Below are 16,097 nucleotides of genomic sequence, written 5' to 3'. Positions count from 1 at the left end.
AGTGGGGGGTGAAAGATCATGTGAAGCTGGGAACACAATCTTTCACTTTCCATAGTACCAGCGACACCTAGTGTACATACATTTCATAGCTAGGCACACACTTAACTCCTTGATTTCCCTACATCTTAACCCCTTCCCAACCAGTGTCATTAGTACAGCGATCAGTGCATATTTGTAGCGCTGATCACTGTATTAGTGTCACTGGTTCCCACAAAGTGCCAGTTAGTGTAAAAATGTCCGCCCCAATATCGCAGTCCCGCTATAAGTTGCTGATCGCTGCCATTACTAGTATAAAAAACAAAATTCTAGTGTGTGTATGTATATGTGTGTATGTATGTGTATGTATATATGTATATGAGTGTGTGTGTGTGTGTGTGTGTGTATATATATTTATATATTGCCATTTATGTAGACTATAACTTTTGCACATATTAATCAGTATATGCTTATTGGGTATTTTTGTTTCACAAAACTATATGTAGCAAAATACATTTTGGCATAAATTTATGAAGAACTGTTGACTTTTTAAATTTTTTATTGGATGTGTTTTTATAGCAGAAAATAAAAAATATTATTTTTTTTTTGTTTTTTTTTTTTAAATTGTCGGTCTTTTTTTTTTGTTTAAAGTGCAAAAAGTAAATAACTCAGAGGTGATTAAATACCACCAAAAGAAAGCTCTATTTGTGAGGGGGAAAAAAGAACACAAATTGTATTTATGTACAGCGTTGCATAACCGCACAATTGTCAGTTAAAGTAATGCAGTGCCGTATCGCAAAAATGGCCTGGTCGGGAAGGGGGTAAATCTTCCGGTGTTCAAGTGTTTAAAAAAAAGTGCATTTTTGTTACATTTAATTGTCTGAGTGCGCGAGAAAAATCATTGTTGCAAGACAATGTTCACGAAAACAAACAACTTGTTTGTCCTTTAAAAAAAAATTAAATGTATGTTGTGTTTTACGTTTTTATCTTGCGTAATGACAAAATGATCACTGAATAAACGGGCCCATAACAGAAATTTAAAAATTGCTCTGCTCCATAGAGGATGAACAAGTGTAGGAGATGACGTGGTTAAAGTGATCATGTCAGGTGGAAAAGAAAATCCAAATGTAGCATCTCTATAAAAGCGGTTTTACACTCCCCCTCCCTAGTGGTCCTGGCATCTTCCACACAGTTTCAGAGAGAGAGATCAAAAAATGTGCCTGTAACAAAAGCGCATTTGTTTTCAATTAGATCTGCAGGTGATTTGCACTGCAGCTGCTCACTAGAAAACTGAATAAATTTTGCACCGTATATGTCTGAACCTATCCTTTGGGCCAAACCATGACTGCAGCCAATGAGCTGCAGTCAATGTTTGGGTATCCTGACAGCTGTGGGTGCCAGCTGTCACAATATAATCGACAATAGGGAGATTCCTCCTTTGAGCTGTATCGTGTGGATGGGGGTATCTGTTAGATTTCTTTCATTCTGGATAATCTTTAAAGATCTGCATATAATACTTGGCTTCATAGAAAAGTCAGAATAAACATTTAAGTTAACTAATGTTTTTAAATCCTGTCACTTTAGAGTTGGGTATTCATTATTTTTTGCGTTGCTTTATTGCTTTTCTCTGTCCAGGTGGAGACGTGTAAAAAGAAGTACCATGGAGTTCGGAAGGATGAGCGCGCAGCACAAGTACGGGAGGATCACGCAAAGGCAGATGCATCGGTGTCACAGGAACAGCTTCGTAAACTACAGGAGCGTTTGGAGAGATGTAACCAGGAAGCAGAAAAGGTTAGAGGCAGGGGCGGGCTGACAACTCATGGGGCCCCCGGGCAATAGGAGATCATGGGGCCCCCGTGTCCTTGCCCACACCCAAAAAAGCCTATAAAAAGGTACCAGGGGCATTTCATGGGGCCCCCTACTGACCCCGGGCCCTCGGGCAGTGCCTGAATGCTCAAATGGTCAGTCTGCCCCTGGTTAGAAGAGAGCACAATTAATGGGATTTAGGAAAATAGCATATCAAATGTGTTTTTGTAAAGCTTTTTTTTTTAGTTTTATGCAAACAAATTCATTCATTCACTTCCCTAACCTGTGACTGGAAACTGAAAGGAGAAATGACAGATGAGTTTGCACAACTGATTGGATCCTTGTGATGCTTCTACCTCCCCAATTTTGAGCTCTATACATTGAAAGTAGAACTATAGGCAATGTTTTCTTTTTTTTTTTGGGGTAGAGTAAAGGAGGTTTATAAAACCTGTGATGTCTTTTTCTCGTTGGGGGAGATTACCTTCACTTCCTGTCCCATAGCCAAGGTAATCCCTACAAATTAAGGCAATCCCTTAGGGACCCTCCAGGGCACCAAAAGAAGTGTCCCTGTGATGGAACGCCTGGAACCCCGCCTGGGTGCTTCCATCAGAGAACTGCTTCCTCATCGCTGGAACATTAGAACTAGATAACACTAGCTTAGGTGCAACTGGAACTCTTTATTGAGCAAAAATACAGAATTTTATACACGTAAAAAATAGGGGCAGTCCTCACATGAACAATAAAAACAATCATTGCACATTGGGATAAACATCTCACACTAATTAGATAAGGATGTAAAGTTGACTCAAAATTAACCCATCCTGTTGGAACCTCCAGGAGAACTAGCCAACAGACAGAAACAATAGGTGACTCAACTCGATTAACAATGGGAGAAAGACACCATAAACACATCACACCTTGATAATCAGATTACAGCAAGAGACTTAAGTGCCAGGTTGTTTTTAGCTGATTATATTAACAGCTGTTTATAGTCTGGGAGGGGGGGTTGAAGCAGTCAATGCTGGTTTGGGCACAGAGACCCCAAATCTGTGACCAGGTCCTCCAGTTCTGTGTGTTTCAGGGAGACCTGGACTTGAATCCTAAGTAAAACTACTCCAAAGGTCCCCCCAGGCACACATCTCCCAAAGTATAGAGCCCTTTCATATGTTTGGGCTCATGGTCAGTAGGCAAGAGGCTGGCCTGCGGTCCCCTCCAAGAGCCACTGTTCCGGTTCAGTCTGTCGCAGTCCTTATTGGAAGATTTCCCCTGTATTACATTTCTGAGGACAACCCAAAGTTTGGTATTGTCTTTTACATTCACTTTCAAGGATAATGTCAAACAGGACAAATAGGGTGAATCTCCCTAATGGGGACACACAGTAATAATCCATCTCCACTCTGTCCAAAACAAAAAAAAAAAGCTTTGCCTTTAGATATACTTTAATGAGGCAACAATAAATTACAGAGCTACGTTAATCTGTCTCTTTTTTTGTTTTAATATATATCTGCCTCGGGTACTGAGAGAAAAATATTTACTGCAATTGCTGACCTCCTTCTGTAAATGCTCATTACTGGCTTGTTTCTCGCTTAAAGTGGTTCTAAAGGTTTAAGGTTTTTTACCTTCATGCATTTCATGCATGAAGATAAAAATCCTTCTGTGTTCAGCACTGATTAACAATGGGAGAAAGAGACACCGTAAACACATCACAAGGTAAAAAACCTTCTGTGTTTAGTATCACCCCCCACCCCCCCAATATTCCCCTAAGCCCCCTCTCCATCCAGCAATGTGCACTGGAGTCTCTGCTATCCTGGGACTCCCCCTTCTCACTGGATGAGACAGAAGCGGGGGCCATTCTCCCACTGCTGTCAATCACTGCCAGTGAGCCAATGAGGAGAGAGGGCGGGCCCGAGCCGTAGCTCCATGTGTGAATGGACACACGGAGCAGCAGGTGCCCCTATAGGATCCTGGCTGCTGTATAAAAGCACTGTAAACAGCAGTTAAGTATAAACATGTTTGTTGTTGTTTTTTTTTTTTTTTTCTTTAAAAAAAATAAACCTATAAAATCACTTTGAATTGAATTAAAATTTCCTGATTTGAATACTAGTCCTAGGTTACTGACACACATACTGGAAACAATGGATCAACATGGAAGTCGAGTAATTACCATTTTTAGGAGAGGAGGTCAGGAATGGAATGCATAGGTGTCATAGTAGCGGCAATGCATGCAAACATGCTCTTCTTGTATTACAATAGCTCTCTCTCGTTCGAGAGGTCCACTTAAACTTTGTATGTATTATACACACGCATAATACATACATACACGTATGTATGTATTATCTGTGTGTAAGTATCTATCTGTGTGTGTGTGTATACAGTGTGTATGTATGTATATAATATATATTATTTTTTTATTTATTTTTTTTCTATACACAGTTTATACATTTTATTTATGTATTTTTCAGGACAAAACTGCGTATGAGAAGGCTCTGGATGAGTTGAACAGATACAACCCTCGCTATATGGAGGACATGGAACAACAGTTTGAGAGCTGCCAGGAGGCTGAACAGAAGCGCCTCCGTTTCTTTAAGGAGATGTTGTTGGACTTTCACAAGCATCTCGATCTCTCCAGTAAGGACAGGTAAAAAAGAATTGGCATATCTATATGGCTGCTACTGATGGTCACAAACGTTTGCAGAAGAACAGAGCTTAGTTTATAATAGAGGTGCCCCCACTCCCATATGCAGCGGAGCTTTTGCTACGGTCTGCAGACGCTTGCTAGGATTGGGCTGGATTTGGATCATCGGGTTTACTTGTTCTCTGATCACTTTACCAACAACGAAGTCTATTCTCCACCTGGATCACATCCATCATGCTTCTTTTTTTTTTTTCTGTTTCCCTTCCTGCAGCTTCCATGCTTTGTACAAAGACTTGCACCAAAATATCCAATCCGCTGATGACCAGCAAGATCTAAAATGGTGGAAAAACACCCATGGACCAGGCATGGCCATGAACTGGCCCCAGTTTGAGGTATGTACCGCAGTTGGTGAAATGAATCGTCACATTTTTCTTGGATTTTGCTGTTTAATACCAATATGCTTTTTGGCAGGACCAAACTGTAAAACTCTTTGCAGCGTTCTTTTTATTAATGTTATGATAGGGGATGTTCCATCAGGGCTTTTCTTTGTAGAGACTTTGCCGGTTTGGAGCCATAATAACATAAAGCTGAAAATTGGGAAGCTGGGTGGGGAAGCTTGTCACACCATTGTATGATTTGTTCTTAAAGTGTTACTAAACCCAGGAGCCTGCATTCACTAGATCTGGTTCTCCACAGTACACAGAACATAGAAATGCAATTATTTAAGTAAATATAAACTGCTAAACATCTTTTCTCATCAGTAGTTAGAGCAGTCTTGTGATGTCTATCAGTGTCTGGTACAGCACTGGTTAAAACTTGTAGGAGATGTTTTCATTCTCCCCTGATTGTCCTATGAGGCTGCACAACCCTTGACCCTCTGTCTGGACAGCGCTAATTGGCTCGGTGCTGATCACATGCTCTCTCCTAAGAAAAAAAAAAAAAAAAATCTCTCTAGTAATACACACCAAACTGAGTATGTGCAGCTTGCCACCAAGGCTCCATTCTATCAGCAGATAGATTGTGGACAGTAGAAGGTGGGGATCAGAGAAGACAGGATCAAGCATTCTTTTTTACAGAATGCTGAGGATTAACCCCTTAGGTTCCACAGTGCGTATAACAGGCATACTTTACTGCATATACAGACTGATTTTACTGTTGTTGGTTTAGTAACACTTTAATATCAGTGTGACTGCATAAAATCTACAGTTGACATGACAGTGAAACACAGCTGATTGGCCAGCTGAACAGAAGTCATCCAATCCCTTTCAGCTGGGATCATGTGACCACTGGGGAATTTGGCCAATTGACTAAAATCTGCTGCTACTTCTCTAAATATATTTTCGATGAAAAGTGGTAAAGCCTTACAAGGGTATGATTCTCTATTGCAGGGGTGTGAAACTATGGCCCTCCAGGTGTTGAGGAACTGCAAGTCCCATGAGGCCTTGCAAGACTCTGACATCCACAGGCAAGACACCCAGAGGCAGAGGCATGATGGGACTTTTAGTATTTCAAAAGCTGGAGGGGCCATAGTTTGGACACCCCTGCTCTATTGAATACCCATAACAGACTGTATGGCATTTACTTCCAAAATTCAGGAAGACATTTATGGTTGGTTATCCGTTCCTATTTATATTGGTTGGGTTTCCATCATTGAAGCTTGAAGGCCTACAACCTTCTGTGCCCAAAGTACCACTCCTGCTAAGATGGCCTTACTTACACGGAGCATTTTCACGTATGTTGGTCCTAACCTAGCTTGGCATATTCTGTACCTAGCTTTTTGTCAAAGTGATGCCCAGTTTACCATCTTTTTTTTCTTTGCTTGCTACAGTGTGTACCTAAATCTGAACTCTGGGAAATTAACAAATGCTCATTTAGTCTAGGGGTTCAGATATGCATTGTATTATACTTACTCTACCCCTTGGTCCAGCCCCAGTGCTGTTCTCTTCTGCCCAAAGCTGTCAGGTGGGTTATCTCTTGACGTCATCGCGTACAATGCAGGGCTATTAACCCTGCATTGTACATGGCAAAGGTGAGCCTTTAACTGCAGGTGAGAGCACCTTAGAGAGCCCACAGTGCTGGACCAGACACATTAATGAAGGGAATAGGGAAATGTTGAAGTCAGGAATAGAGCAAATCTTGCACCTCATTCCTCTATTACTAGACTAAATAACCATTTATGCCTTGCAGTGTTGGATAAGGGGGGGGGGGGCTTAAAGCAGAACTTTACCCATAACAACCGGACAAAAAATGTTCTTTAGCAAGGAGCATACATTCCACTTTAGTCATTTTGCTGCCACAATTAGTGCATGATGTAAATTGCCTCCAGCATTGTTCCGGTTTCTTCTTGCTGGAGGCTTCCATTTTTGCTGAAGCCCAGAGCAGCAGTAAATCTTTAGACTGTTAGCAGATCAGCCTCTATAAATTCAGCACAGTGCCGAAAAAAATACTAAGTAGGGTGTGACAGTGTATTACTGGATTTTTAAAAAGATACGCACTTCTTTTTAATAGTTTACCTAGCTATACCTGCGAAAGGGGCCAGTCTGAAGTGATGTAGCGGGACTTCAATTTCTGACTAAAGCTGGGGGACAAAAAAAAGAACATAACAATGGTGGGAAAAGCCACCCCTTTGACCCTTCCACATGTAGGCATTGGTCTACCGTGCCTAATGGTAGGTCCTGCCTTGTCCAAGCACATGCACCTTGTAGGAGTGTGGTAGGGACATTAAACTGTGTAAGGTAATTTGGGGTACAAACTGATGTGACCGACTAGGTTCACACCTATGCAGGTTGCGTTTGAGCCGTTTCTGCATTGCGTTTTGCGTTTTTGCCGTGTTTTTGATGGGTGTTTTTTTTCTTTTCTCGTTGCTAGGCAGATTTAAAACACAAAATGAAAAACGCAATACATGCTTTTCTACAGCTTTTCCATTGAAGTCTATAGAACCAAAAATACAACTTTTTGCATTCAAAAAGTCCCTGACCCTTTCCAAAAACACACCGGGTGAAAACACGCAGATGTCAACATGTCCCATAGGAAATCATGTTAAATGAACTGTACTGCGTTTCTGCAAACCACGGCAAAAACCGCTTGGGTGTGAACCTGGGGTCAAGTACAGAGAAATATGTTATTTTTAAATAAAGGAAATAAGTTGCAGTGTTTGAATAGTAAATCAAAACCTTGACAAAGGTATTTCCTTCTAGCCAGTAACTGGAAATATAATGTTCGTTCTTGTACTAAAAAAAAAAAATAGCCATTACAGTAATGCAGAGATAAACATCCTCCATTGCTTCCTGTGTTAAACTCGCACTGGGGGCGCTGAGAACTCCTAAGTGGGCTGAGCATTTAGAATTTTTCAGGTAACGAGAATCTCTTGCATTTACCCACAGAATATTGATATTCTTGTATTCTGTATACAAAAGTAATTCTCTGTTTTTCTCATTTTTTTTTTTCTTGCAGTCTGTTGCATTTTCAGGAAGATATTTCATAATGCTCACCCTGAGGCTATGTTCACACTAGCTTTGTTAGCAGGCGTTTGTGAAGCGTTTTTACCGCTCCTCAAACACCTATGAAAATTCTACACATGGCAGCACACAGTTCTGTTCACACTGAAGTGTCAGCGTCACAGCAAAATCGACGCTGACTTGCCTTGTAACAATCTTCAGGAGGACTGCCTTACAGGGAGCTAGTGTAGTTCTGAACCAGACCGCATAGCACAGAATAACGGGCAGGAGTCTGCAGTCCCATCAGAGGCTCGTTAAAGGCATATTTTATGGGCAGCACGGTGGTTAAATGGTTAGCACTTCCACCTGGCAGTACTAGGGTCGCTGGTTCGAATCCCAACCCCGGCACCTCCTGCCTGGAGTTTGCATGTTCTCCCTGTGACTGCGTGGGTTTCCTCTGGGTACTCTGGTTTCCTTCCACACTCCAAAGGCATGCTGGTAGGTTAATTGGCTCCTGTCTAAATTGTCCCTAGTATGTGTATATATGTTGCAAGTTTTATCTGTCTCAAATAAATGCTAAATAATTCATATGGGTACAGTGTTGCATGACTGCGCAATTGTCATTCAACGTGTGATAGTGCTGAAAGCTGAAAATTGGCCTGGACAGGAAGGGGGTGAAAGTGTCCGGACTTGAAGTGGTTAAACCAATATAAATAAATAATCTTAAAACTGCTTTTTATTCCCTCCAAAATCTGTACTGATAGGACACACTGGGTACAGAAGTTTCTTGGTACTTACTTGTGTTTCGGTTACAGGAGTGGTCTCCAGAGACGCAGAGGCCAATCAGCAAGAAGGAGCGTACCAGTAAAAATGTCGAAGAGGTGACACTCACTGGCATTGTGCCAGCTAAGGATGGAGTCTCTGCCGGGACCCCCACCCAGCAGCTGAACAGAGGGTAAGAGGTGATCTTTGATTCCTCATTTCATCTAAGGGTAAATATAAGGATTTTGGAAATCCTGCCATATCAACAAAGGGGGGGGGGGTTTCAGAATAACTTGAGTTTTTGACACCAGGATTGCTGTACTGAGGCTGTTTTTCTTGTAAGGTAGGTATAAGCTTTTATGGGATTAATTTAGCATTAGACAAAAGGATAAGGTAGAACTTTGGATAACCCCTGTCAGTGTCCCCATTGGGTAGATTTTCCTTTGCTTCCTGTTCCATAGTGGGAAATGAGAGGAAATCGCTCCAAAGTGAGGGAATCCCTTGTTTGTACCCATTGGAGGATTTCCCCTCTGTGTCTGTTCTTGTGACAACTCAAAATGTGGGATTTTTTTTGTCATTTGATGAAAACCAGAAATAAGACAAAAACGGTGAATCTTCCTAACACAGACACAAACAACAACAAAAAATACCCTACAGATGTTGTAATCCCTCTCTATTTTATCCAAAACATGAAAAAAAATGGATCTGCAGGAAAATTGCAAAACAAACAATTGAAATGCACATTTGTGACTTTTTTTTTTTCCTTTCAAATGATGTGTAATTCTGTTCAGCTGCTTTTGTGATTGATATGATTGATAGACCAGACAGAACAGGCAGAACGGCGATACCACTTTCTCAGAAGAATACTTGGGTGTCACTTTCCTGCCTACTGATAGGACAATGAAGGAACAGTAACAATAAGTCAGCAACTGTGCACTCTCCTTCTGTCAGCGTCTTCCCTGCCATCCCGTGTGCACTGCAGTTGGCTCTTACTGCTGTCCCTCCTTTAACCGGTGTAAGTGCTGCTGTGTAGGGAAAGGCAGGGACATTACGGGTTCATGTACACGGGACATTTGGGAAAACTCTTCTGAACGATTGAAACTGACTGCTGGAAAACGTAGGTTATAAAATTGCCATGTTTGCATACCGCGTTTATGAGCGTTTGCGTTTTAGAAGCATTTTTTTCAGATGACCTCAGGAGACCTTCCAAAATGCCCAGAATGCACTGAAAAACAGTAAAAAAAATTTGGCTATTTCAGATATTTTGAGAGAAATAGAGCAGAAGCAGAGAGGGCAGTATGTGTTGAGATGACCTGTCTTTTCTGGTTGTATTCACTATGGATCCCATCATGAACATAATGCGGCACGTTCTACCATTTTTTCCTTCACGCAAAACCTGGAACTGACTGCAGTGGCGTTCCCGGTCCATTTGAATACATGGAAAACACTTTGCATGCATTTCTGATGATGAAAAAAGACTCTGGACAGCATCTGGATATGGAACAGTTCAAAAACGCTTCTAAATGCAAACGCTTATAAAAGCGGTTATCCGCGTTTACAAGCGTTTGGCGTTTGAAACGCTGATAAAATCTACTCCTGAACGCAAGTTTGGTGCGTTCAAAAAAAACCCACTGTAAACTCAACTGCCTGTAAACGACTGTAAAGGGCGATGTGTACATGGAGACATAGGAAAACATTAGGGACAGCTCAGGGGCTGCTGTTAAAAACGCAGAAAATCTCCTGAACGTGAGTTTATCAGCTGCAGTGTACATGAGCCCAAAGACAAATTGATGTCATTTTATATAATTGTGTTCTATAAAACTAGAGCAATTTAACATCTACTAGAGTTTATTTTAAATGTGAAGTTATGTTTGGGGTTAAGCTCAATGGGTAAGTGCATTTTAAGAATAAATCAGGTTGGGGGGTCAGTTGGGGAATTTTTTATTAACTTCCTGACCATGAATAAGAGTAATACCATGTATTAACATACGTTTCAGGTAAGGGGTTGGTGTTTAAAATCTAAATACGAACTTCTGCAGGCAAAGAATATTATAGAAGTCTCCTGTTTTGTGGTCTTCAAGAACTTTGGTGGCTTCAGAATTTCCCCAGACACTTTCCAGTATGCTGGATGCATTGCAACCCTGCAGTGCGCTGTGGTTCCTTTCCCTGACCTTTATGTCGCTACTGTGTCCCGTAATGAGTTGCGGCCAGTGGGAGGAACCATGGCTGACAGCTGCAGCAGTCATGTGGGCCCCAGCAGAGGGTGACTTTAAGGTACAGTCAGTCAGCCATTGGCTCTTACTCAATACAGAGCGTTCCCTTCATCTGGAGTGATTTGGTGTGTAACTTTTTTTTTTTTTTTTTAATTTTAATAGAATATCCTGCCAGAACCAACAGATTGCCTTAGCTTGACAGTCTTAGATGTCATTCAGCACCTCCAAACATTGTTGTGACCCCAAACTCTCCAACATCCCATAGTCTATTGTAGCCTTTCCCAACCTTTTCAATGCAGAGGAACCCTTGACATAACTTTCCGATCTCAGGGAACCTCTGCTAAAATGACTTTATAACTCATGATACATTGGTGTGATAGTCAGAGGTAAATGCTCCTTACTCTTGTGGTCACTGGGAAGAATTACCCCCTTACAGATTGCTAAAAAGATCAATGGTGTCAGAGAGAACTTATCTGAGAGGCAAAATTGTTCAAGGAACCCCTGGCAACCTCTGGAGGAACCCTAGTTGAGAAACCCTGCTCTAATGTATGGCCACGTTTAGTATGGAAAGTAGAGCATTTTACCCACCATTTCGAGACACCCAAAATCCTTTGTCATTGAGCAAAATGAGGGTGATGCCTACCTTTCTCGCCTGCTTTCGAGAATGTAATTTTTTGCATGGCCACAGGTGCCATTTAGAACAATTCAGGTATGACTTAAAACAAATTGGGGCATTTAGGACCACTGGGTTTAAAGCGGTTCCAGAAGTGATTAAAGGATTGAAGTTCTAGAATCCGTTCACATTTTGTTTGACATCCTCCTCCCAGGTTTTCCTACGGAGATGAAGACCAGGATTTCTATGCCACCCTAACGGAGACCCAACACTCAGAGTTAGTACAGCTCTCATGTCGAGCCCATCCAGACCATGGAGGTCTTGTCTAAACTCCTTTTTCCCCCCCAATTAACCTGGAATGTCTTTAGCTAATAATGGTGATGGGTTTCGAGAGCCTCTTCCTTTCTAATTAGATGAAGAAATACATTTTCTAACATAATGCCTTATTCTGATTTCTTCACTTGTATCTTTCTTTTTGGTGTTGGTCACAAGTACACTTGGGAAGCTTATGGTGATCAGATTAACCGGTTTTCTGTTTCTTGAATATCCATCAGGCCTGTTAATTGATATAAACTATTAAACACATCTACGCAGCTCTTTGCACCATATTGCAGCTCCAGCTTTTTATGCCTTCCTAAATAAGCCTGTATGTATCTAATTGGAGATCTTCTTTTTCAATATCTTTTATTTGAAGCTAAAATTGTGTTAAGCTACAGGCTCATTCAGTAAGGCAGTGTGAGCAGCAAGCTCAAAGGTAAAGTGCAGTAAGCTGTCAACTGATTGCTAATGTTACTGTACTTTACCATCTGATATTTGACTTGATCAGGAAACTTCAAGGATCTGTCCATCCATAACTGATGTTCGTCATCGGTAGAGCATAGTGATCGGATTCTCCTCCTTTTTTTTTGTTTTTTTTTTTCTGTCTTGGTATACTCCACTGGTGAAACCTCTTTCCCACAATTCTGTCCACTTGGGTGTTCCCGCCTACCATTTGTGTGCCTAAGTTCCTCCTTTTCCATTCTCTCGTGTAAAAAAAATAAATCCACCAGGAGGAACCCTTCATAATGGCCTGCAGGTGTGCCAACTTGGATATTTAAAGCAGTATTATACCCCAAACCAAAATGTAAAATATTGGCGTATAATATTAGCGCTTATCAATCATTAGATGTGATGGCTGCATTAACTCTCTTTTCTCAGTATATTTCCCTGTGTTTTCATTTGGTGATATGGTCAGTAACCCAGCTTGTTTTATAGTACCCCCATTCTGGATGAATGCACACAGGGGGGCACCTTGGCACATGGAAGGAAAATAGATTTTAAAAATATTCTTCCCAAATATATTGACATATATTTGAAATACTACAATTCTGGCCATATTCAATATATTTCAAAATATATTTCAATGGAAAAAAAAGGGTATGTATGTGTGTGTATATATGTGTGTATGTATATATAATGTTGAAATGCGTTTTTATTACAAAATATTTTTAAAAATACATTTTTGGAATGCATTTACAAATATATGTAAAAATATGTTAAAATGACTTTTTTATGTTCAAAAAAATCCTGAATATAATTAAAAAAAAAAAAAAATTTAAATATTTTTCATATATTTTGTTATACATAAAAAATGCATTTCAACATGCAGTGTATGTATGTATATGTGTAAATATATCTCTCCAAAATTGTAGTGTTTCAAATATGTGTCAATATATTTGAGAAGAATATTTTTTAAATATATCTAAAATATATTTTCCTTCTATGGGGGGGGTTGGGGGGGGGATTTTACATAAATAAAGGTTGGTCGTTGTAAGCACTCCTTTCAGTGCTAAATTGTTTGTCTCATCTCTGTAACTGATACATTCAGCTTGAGAGCTTGGTCTTTTAAAAAACAGACTTGCTGACTGGATCACCAGATGAAAATGAAAGCCCAAAAAAGAAAACAAATGTAGCCGTCACATCTAATGAATGGTAAGCTGCAATATAATAAAGCGGTAATAAACCCAAAATCAAACATTTAAGTGCAGAGATCTCACCAACAGAGTCTCCGAGACGAGAGGGGGTGGTTGAAGGTTAAACCTCCCCAGCATCTACCAAAATCTGAAATATCTGTTTTTAGGTGGACTGACCCTTTCATTTCTCTCCGTGTTTTGGAATGTTTTCATTGCTCTTGGAAGTTTTAATAACGTGTGTGTTTTTGCAGTGGTGCAAAGGACGATACATCTGAGTGGTCGGAAGATGAAAGCCCCAGAAAGTCCCTGGACAGTAATGGTCGGGAGGCGTCACAGGTAGAGGGCGTGCGTGTGCGGGCTCTGTATGATTACTCTGGACAGGAAGCTGACGAGCTGAGCTTTGTGGCAGGTACAGAGCACTAACCTTCCCTTAACAACCCTTCCTTATTCCTCTCCACAGGCACGCCTCCCCTCCCCCACATCCTCTCCCATACCTCCATCCCTTGGTCAGGCCATAGTGCATGAATCTGACTACAGGCAGAGCATGCAGACTGGCACCTGTGCATGAATCCTCCTTTGTGCTACCCCCTCCATCACCCATCAATGCACCATTAACGTAACACTAATTCCAGCGTGAACAGGGTCATGTCTCTGAGAAATGCTCCAGAAAGCCCTTTGTGTAATGGGGATGAACAAAGGCCTTTGTATGGAAGTATGTGTAGAGTTCTGGGGACTGACCCCCCAACTTCAGCACTGCGCAAGTTCTTTCCACAAATCTTGCACTCTATACTAAAACTCTGATTTCTGCAGCTTAAGTCATGCAGATTTTTGCTTAGCAGCTGGCAGTATTAATCCACCAGAGCACCCAAGTACAGGGATTGTGTGACTTTGAAAGCTGCAAATGTACATGGTAAGGATTTTATGTCTGTTCTTTCCTTAGGGGCAATACTTGAACTAGGTTCTTCACTCAAAAAATGTACTTTAGCTTTTGTAAAAATGCAGGAAGAGAGTTCCTAAAATACAACCCCTGGCAAAAAGTATAGAATCACCTATCTTGGAAAATGTTCATTCAATTGTTTGTGTAGAAAAAAAAACAATCGCATACATTTATTTTTTTTCATTTATTTCAGGTACTTTTATAGTGCAGTCAATTTACGCAGCGCTTTACATATGTAGGTGTACCTCGGTTTACAAATTTAATGTATTCTCGGGGGCGTTTCATATTGAGAAAAATTTGTAAACCGAAACGTGGTTTCCCATAGGAATGCACTGAAAACCAATTAATCCATTTCGGAGGTCAGAAAAAAGTAAAAATAAAAAGTCACTGTCACTATAGGTCAGTGCCGGTTTTTAAAAGTAATTACCAGCTTTTTTTGTTTTTTTTTTTCTTCACTATAGCTCACAGAATCAGCTGTCACTTTCTCACCAGCTAAAAAAGAAAGTTTCTTTTTAGTTTATTTCCCTGAGTTAAAAGAAACAATGTTTCCTTTAGCTCCAGGGAAAGTGACAGCTAATTCTGTGACCTATAGTGAAGAAAAAAAAAGCCAGTAATTACATTTAAAAATCGGCACTGACACACACTTCGTATTGCGAAACAAATTAGTAAACCAAGACATTATTTTCAATGGATTTTCATTCATAAACCGAAAATTACATTAACCGAGGTGCTCATAAACTGAGGTACACCTGTATATTGTACATTCACATCAGTCCCTAACCCTCAAGGGGTGTACAATCTAAGGTCCCTAACTCACATTCATACATACTAGGGACACTTGACCTCAAAACTATTTTAATTAACCATTCCAGCCTTCTGGCTTTAAGAAACATTTAAAAACCTAAAAAAGAAAGTAAACTGTAGTCCGTTGCAACTGTTTTTGCAGAGGAAAAAAATATGGAATCACTTCATTCTGAGGAAAATAATATGGAATCACCATGTACTTTTCAGTTCTAAAACAAACTCATGCATCACATTACAACTGCTAAATAGTCTGCTGTTAAAGAGTGCTTTCACACCTTGGTGAGCTGTTGCACCAAGCTGATTTACATGAATCATGACTCCAACACGAGGGCTGTCAGTTGAAACATAGGAGAGGATTATAAAACTTCTTCATGAAGATATATCATCACGGAATGTTGCAAAATGTTGCTTGCTCCCAGTCAGCTGTGTCTAATATCTGGACAATGTACAAATCAAATGGAAAGGTTGTAAAAGAAGCGTACTGGTAGACCAAAGAAGACATCAAAGCATCAAGATAGAAAACTTAAAGCAGTATGCCTTGAAAACAGAAAATGCACAATAAAAGAAATGAGGAACAAATGGGCAGAAACTGGAGTGACCGAACTGTAAGACATAGCCTAAAGGAAATGGGATTTACATACAGAAAAGCCAAACGAAAACCATCATTAACCACTTGCCTTCCTGAGGATTTACCCCCCTTCTTGACACTTTTTGCATTACGGCGTTGCACTACTTTAACTGACGATTTCGTGGTCATGCAACGCTGCACCCTAATGAAATTTGCGTCCTTTTTCCCCACAAATTGAGTTTTCCTTTGGTGGTATTTGATCGCTTGTGTTTTTTTTTTTTTTTTTTTTTTTTTTTTTTATTATATAAAAAATTTTGAGAAAAAAAAACATATCTTTGACTTTTTGCTATTAAACATGTCCAGTAAAAAAAAATCTAATTTCGTCATAAATCTA

The 16,097-nt window shown here is 40.2% G+C and overlaps 1 protein-coding gene across 5 annotated transcripts in view; it reads left to right on the top strand.

Annotated features, from left to right (window-relative positions):
• LOC149429102 (protein kinase C and casein kinase substrate in neurons protein 3-like) overlaps positions 1-16,097 on the top strand; it is a 132,682-nt gene that overhangs the window by 108,582 nt on the left and 8,003 nt on the right. For 2 of the 5 annotated variants that reach the window (XM_089666726.1, XM_089666727.1), the window contains 6 exons: positions 1,612-1,767; positions 4,245-4,420; positions 4,689-4,809; positions 8,670-8,809; positions 11,657-11,719; positions 13,646-13,803. In XM_089666726.1, the coding sequence (XP_089522852.1) occupies positions 1,612-1,767; positions 4,245-4,420; positions 4,689-4,809; positions 8,670-8,809; positions 11,657-11,719; positions 13,646-13,803 (814 nt within the window). The remainder of the gene's footprint in view (positions 1-1,611; positions 1,768-4,244; positions 4,421-4,688; positions 4,810-8,669; positions 8,810-11,656; positions 11,720-13,645; positions 13,804-16,097) is intronic. The other 3 variants (XM_089666729.1, XM_089666728.1, XM_089666730.1) reach the window with 3 other exon arrangements.

This window comes from Staurois parvus, unplaced genomic scaffold (assembly GCF_062004578.1).
Source record: "Staurois parvus isolate SC_StPar_1 unplaced genomic scaffold, SC_StPar_1.0 ptg002802l, whole genome shotgun sequence".
NCBI classification, from domain to species: domain Eukaryota; kingdom Metazoa; phylum Chordata; class Amphibia; order Anura; family Ranidae; genus Staurois; species Staurois parvus.
The sequence above is the reverse complement of the archived record's forward strand: the minus strand, read 5'-3'. Positions and strand labels throughout refer to the sequence as shown.